At 40.9% G+C, this 4437-nt stretch overlaps 1 protein-coding gene across 1 annotated transcript; it reads right to left on the bottom strand.

Moving 5' to 3' along the window:
* Positions 1-1355: 1355 nt before the first annotated feature.
* LOC127005919 (general transcription factor II-I repeat domain-containing protein 2-like) lies at positions 1356-4180 on the bottom strand. The gene is made up of 2 exons (XM_050875315.1): positions 3837-4180; positions 1356-3041 (listed from the first exon to the last, which is right to left on the bottom strand). Exon 2 carries the CDS (start codon positions 3015-3017, stop codon positions 1635-1637), a length of 1383 nt encoding a protein of 460 aa, XP_050731272.1. The 5' UTR covers positions 3018-3041; positions 3837-4180; the 3' UTR covers positions 1356-1634.
* Positions 4181-4437: the final 257 nt, after the last annotated feature.

Raw genomic sequence — 4437 nt, 5'->3', positions numbered from 1 at the left:
GTTAAGGTAGGTTAGGTTAATTTATTAGTTAATGTGAGAGCTGGGTTACATAAGTGAGATTGAGCTATAGATGTTAGATTATATTTGGTTAGGTTTGGTTAAAAGTTAGGTTGGTTACTTTTTCATAACTTCATTCAAATTTCTACAGGTAAATCATTGTCCTCATAGTTTTACTTAATATTTAGTTTCTATCTGACCGGTTTTATAATTTTTTTCCCTTCTCTAACTTTAAATATATCAGTAACTGTTTAATACCACATCTATGAAAAATTATCTTTGTATCTTTCTCTCTACGTTTATATATATATATTTTACTCTCTCTCTCTCTCTCTCTCTCTCTCTCTCTCTCTCACTATACTACACAAAGTCACTAACTCTTAAAGCACATTGAGACGAAACTCCAACCCTAAATACCTATTACTCTCTGCATCTCCATTTCTCTCATACTCCTCCACGTTTCCCTAATGCTTCCTTTGCTTTCATCCTTCCTTTTCAGTCACGGGGCTCTCCTCTCTCCCCTTAATTCCTCCCTTGCAAGCCTTTCCTGAGCATCCTTCACCGCTTCTCTTCCCCGCAGTCTCATTCCCTCTCTTCTCCTCATCCGTCTCTCTCCCCTACTAGATGCAACACACTCAGCCCATCATCTGCGAGTCTCCAGCTACTCCAGGGGTCACCAAACTTTTTTCATAGAGGGCCGGATAACTGAAAGAATGACGAGTGCGGGCCGCATAATCATTCCGTTCAATACTTGCAAGCCAGAACGAAAGCTCTGGAAAAAAAGACTACAAACTTAGTTTAGCATTCCATGTTAATTATGGGTGAGTGGCGTGCAATGCAGAAAAAAAAAACAGACAACCAACATATTTATTTACTAAAAAGTTATCAAAGAAGGCAACGTTAGCAAAAAGGTAGCTACATCAGACATAGTGTGCACATGTTCGAATATCACAAACTAAGCAGCAAAAAAGGTTAGTGAGATTTGTGAAACTGATGTTTGGCTTTCAAGATATCAACAATGTTTGGTTTGGAATTGCTGCATCCAATCAAGAGAATTGCTTTCAAATGTTCATCAGAATCTTGCAGAAAAAACAGATAACCAACATATTTATTTACTAAAAGTTATCAAAGAAGGCAACGTTAGCAAAAGGTAGCTACATCAGACATAGTGTGCACATGTTCGAATATCACAAACTAAGCAGCAAAAAGGTTAGTGAGATTTGTGAAACTGATGTTTGGCTTTCAAGATATCAACAATGTTTGGTTTGGAATTGCTGCATCCAATCAAGAGAATTGCTTTCAAATGTTCATCAGTCAATCTCGTTCGATGTGTTGACTTCACATACTTCATTTTGAAAATGTTTGCTCACAGACATAAGTTGTTCCAAACACTGATGCCATACCAGCGGCAAATTTCTTCAATTTTGGAAACTCAGCATCAGGTAAGCAGCGGTAAAATTCAACAAGTTTTCCTTCTCTGTGCTTCTCTTTCAACAAGTCATTTGCATGCAAATCAATGAGCTCCAACTGTAGTTCAACTGACACATCGTCAAGGTTACAACCAAACGGATTCTGGAACAGAAGAATATCACTCTCAATTCTGTCAAGATCTGAGAATCTCTCCAAAAAATGCTTCTTCAAGTCACGAATAATCTTTTCGGAAAATCGAGGTTGACATCTTCAGCGACTGTAGCACAAAACTCTTTGAAACAGTGAAAATGAGAGAAGTTTTCTCCTTCCAGTTGTGCTTCAAACAATGACAGCTTTCTCCGAAATCCTTTGATGATTCTGTAGAGATCACAGACAAGGTTATCTTTTCCCTGAAGTTTCAGGTTCAGTTCATTCATATGGGATGTGATGTCGACCAAAAATGACAACTTTGACAGCCAGGTAGGATCTGACAGCTGTGGATCAGCTCTATCTTTTTCAGTGAGAAAAACATCTATTTCGTTTCGGAGCTTAAAAAAACGAAACAAGACTTTACCGCAGCTGAGCCACCTCACTGCTGTGTGATAAGGCAAGTCACAGAAATCAGAATCAATTTCTTCAAGAAAAGCCTGGAACTGACGGTGATTGAGTGCATGTCCCCGAATGAAGTTCACAGCAGAAACGACTGGTTTCAGTACACAAGAAATATCTAAGGCTTTCCCACAGAGTGCTTGCTGATGTATGATGCAGTGTATGAACAGAGCGCCCGGAATTTGCAAATCTTCCAAATGAGTCCTGATCTGCCCCACCAGACCCTTCCTCACTCCAGCCATGTTTTTTCCTCCATCAACTGTAACACCTCGAAGCTGATTCCACTGAAGGTTATAGTCTTGCAAAGTTTTCTGCACTTCCGTGAAAATGTCTTTTCCAGTTGTTGTTCCATGCATGCTACAAACGGATGCCAACTCTTCCGTTATCTGAAAGTCTAAATTGACACCACGAATGAACACGAGAAGTTGTGACGTACTCGAGAGATCAGTAGACTCATCCAGCGCAAGAGAATACCACAAGAAGTTCCTAGCTTTCTCGCGTATCTGTAGCACTATGTTCTCTCCAAGTTCTTCTGTTCTCCGCACAACTGTACTTGCCGAAAGGCTGATACCTCCAAACAAATTGGCTTTCTCAGGACACAAGTCATTTGCTGCTTCCATCATGCACTCTTTGATGAAGTTGCCATCAGTAAACGGTTTTCCTCGCTCTGCCATCTTATGCACTATTTTGTAACTTGTATGAGTGACAGATTCATTTTCAGTAAACTTTCTCTTGAAGAGATTTCTTTGAGTTTCTAAACCACGTTTCATGGACTCATATTTCTCAGAGCGTAACTTTCCAGAAAACTTTGAATATGTTGATAGATGTTTTGTTTCATAGTGACGCCGAAGATTGTACTCTTTCAGAACGGCAATACTTTCGCTGCATACCACGCAAGTAGCTTTCTGGTCCTTCGAACTTTCCACAAAGAAGTACTTTACTCCCCATTCTTCATTGAAAGCACGACACTCGGCGTCCACTTTTCTTTTCTTAGTAGCCATAACGAAGGGTGAAAAGAACAGGATCTGAAAATGAAAGATACATTGAATTAGAAACATAATTAAATTCCTAAATATTAGAACACACTCCCTTGCACTCAGTTTGTTAACTGCACACCAAGATTAGTCATATTACGCTACTCTGAACACTTATCGATCACATATGTAAAGAATTTCAGCTTTATATTTGCATTTCGTGTATTCAAAGCTCCTCCATCTGTGTTTTTTTTCACAGGGACCAATCACAGTTCAAGATACCGCAGCCGCAACCAATGAGCGCGCAGCTAGAGAATCGTTGCCGACGTAAACATAGCCTATTCACCTGATTTACGTGTCCACAGTACAACCAACACAATGAAAAGGTGGAAATAAACTTATGAAGGTGTTTTAGCTACAAAATAATAATAATTTTTATTATTATAATAATAATGATATTTATAACAATAATCGTAGGATGGCAACAGTCTTTCGGGGTCGCCGCGGCGCCGACGCTGCTTGCCGAGACCTGACAAATTCCTACAGTTTTACTGCTGTTATTGGTACGATTTATTGTGATTTATAACTTCGACATATTATATTATTTGAGTTCTACGCTAATGAGCAAAAATAATAGTACAGGGCGCAGGGCTACAGATAACCCGAACGCAGGGCTGTTCTCCGCAGGGAAGACATACGTTGTGACTTTTTTTACTGGACTTTTCTTTACACATCGGGCTTTCACCGCGTGATGGCCGACAACACAGCACATTTATTCCTCTCCTGAGTGCAGCACCATCCAAGGGCAGTGTAATGGTGCTGCCAACAGTCACTCGTTACTCTTACCTTCGCTGATTTTAGTCATTTGATGGCGATTCTTTGACGGCGCGGAGCTGCTGCCACTGTCCACGACACCACTGTAAACACACGCGGACCACTGCCGGGGACTGGGACTCGGGATACTAGAAATGCCGACATTGTACCGAATTCAGTAAAAAAAACTCTATTTTTATTTTGAGATTCAATACAAATACAAAGATCTCCTAGTATTCTAAACTTAATATTTAAATTTAAATTATATCACAACATCTCGTGTTCCATACGTTTTATCAAGCAAATTTAAGTACCGTCGGCGGGCCTGATGATCTGACGTCGCGGGCCGGATCCGGCCCGCGGGCCGTAGTTTGGTGACCCCTGAGCTACTCAGAGGATGTTGATGGAAGCGAGGAAGACTAAAGGAGAAGAGCTATGGAAGAGGGGAGGAGTCTGAAGCACCACCACCAGCACCACCGCCGCCAGAGAAGTGAGTAAATGCATCTCACACAATTTCGCGTCCGCCGTCCCGTCCCGTCCTTATTCAGTTGTTTGAAAGCATGAGTGAAGTGGCCTGATGATGATGATGATGATGATGATGGAAGCTTGGTTTGTGTAAGGGGGGTGGGTCGGG

The sequence above is a fragment of the Eriocheir sinensis genome, chromosome 31 (genome assembly GCF_024679095.1).
Source record: "Eriocheir sinensis breed Jianghai 21 chromosome 31, ASM2467909v1, whole genome shotgun sequence".
Taxonomy (NCBI): domain Eukaryota; kingdom Metazoa; phylum Arthropoda; class Malacostraca; order Decapoda; family Varunidae; genus Eriocheir; species Eriocheir sinensis.
This window is presented reverse-complemented; position numbering and strand designations above follow the sequence as displayed.

Excerpts from the sequence above, each read along its gene's own strand:
- LOC127005919 (XM_050875315.1), bottom strand. The coding sequence starts at position 3,017 with ATGGCTACTAAGAAAAGAAAAGTGGACGCCGAGTGTCGTGCTTTCAAT.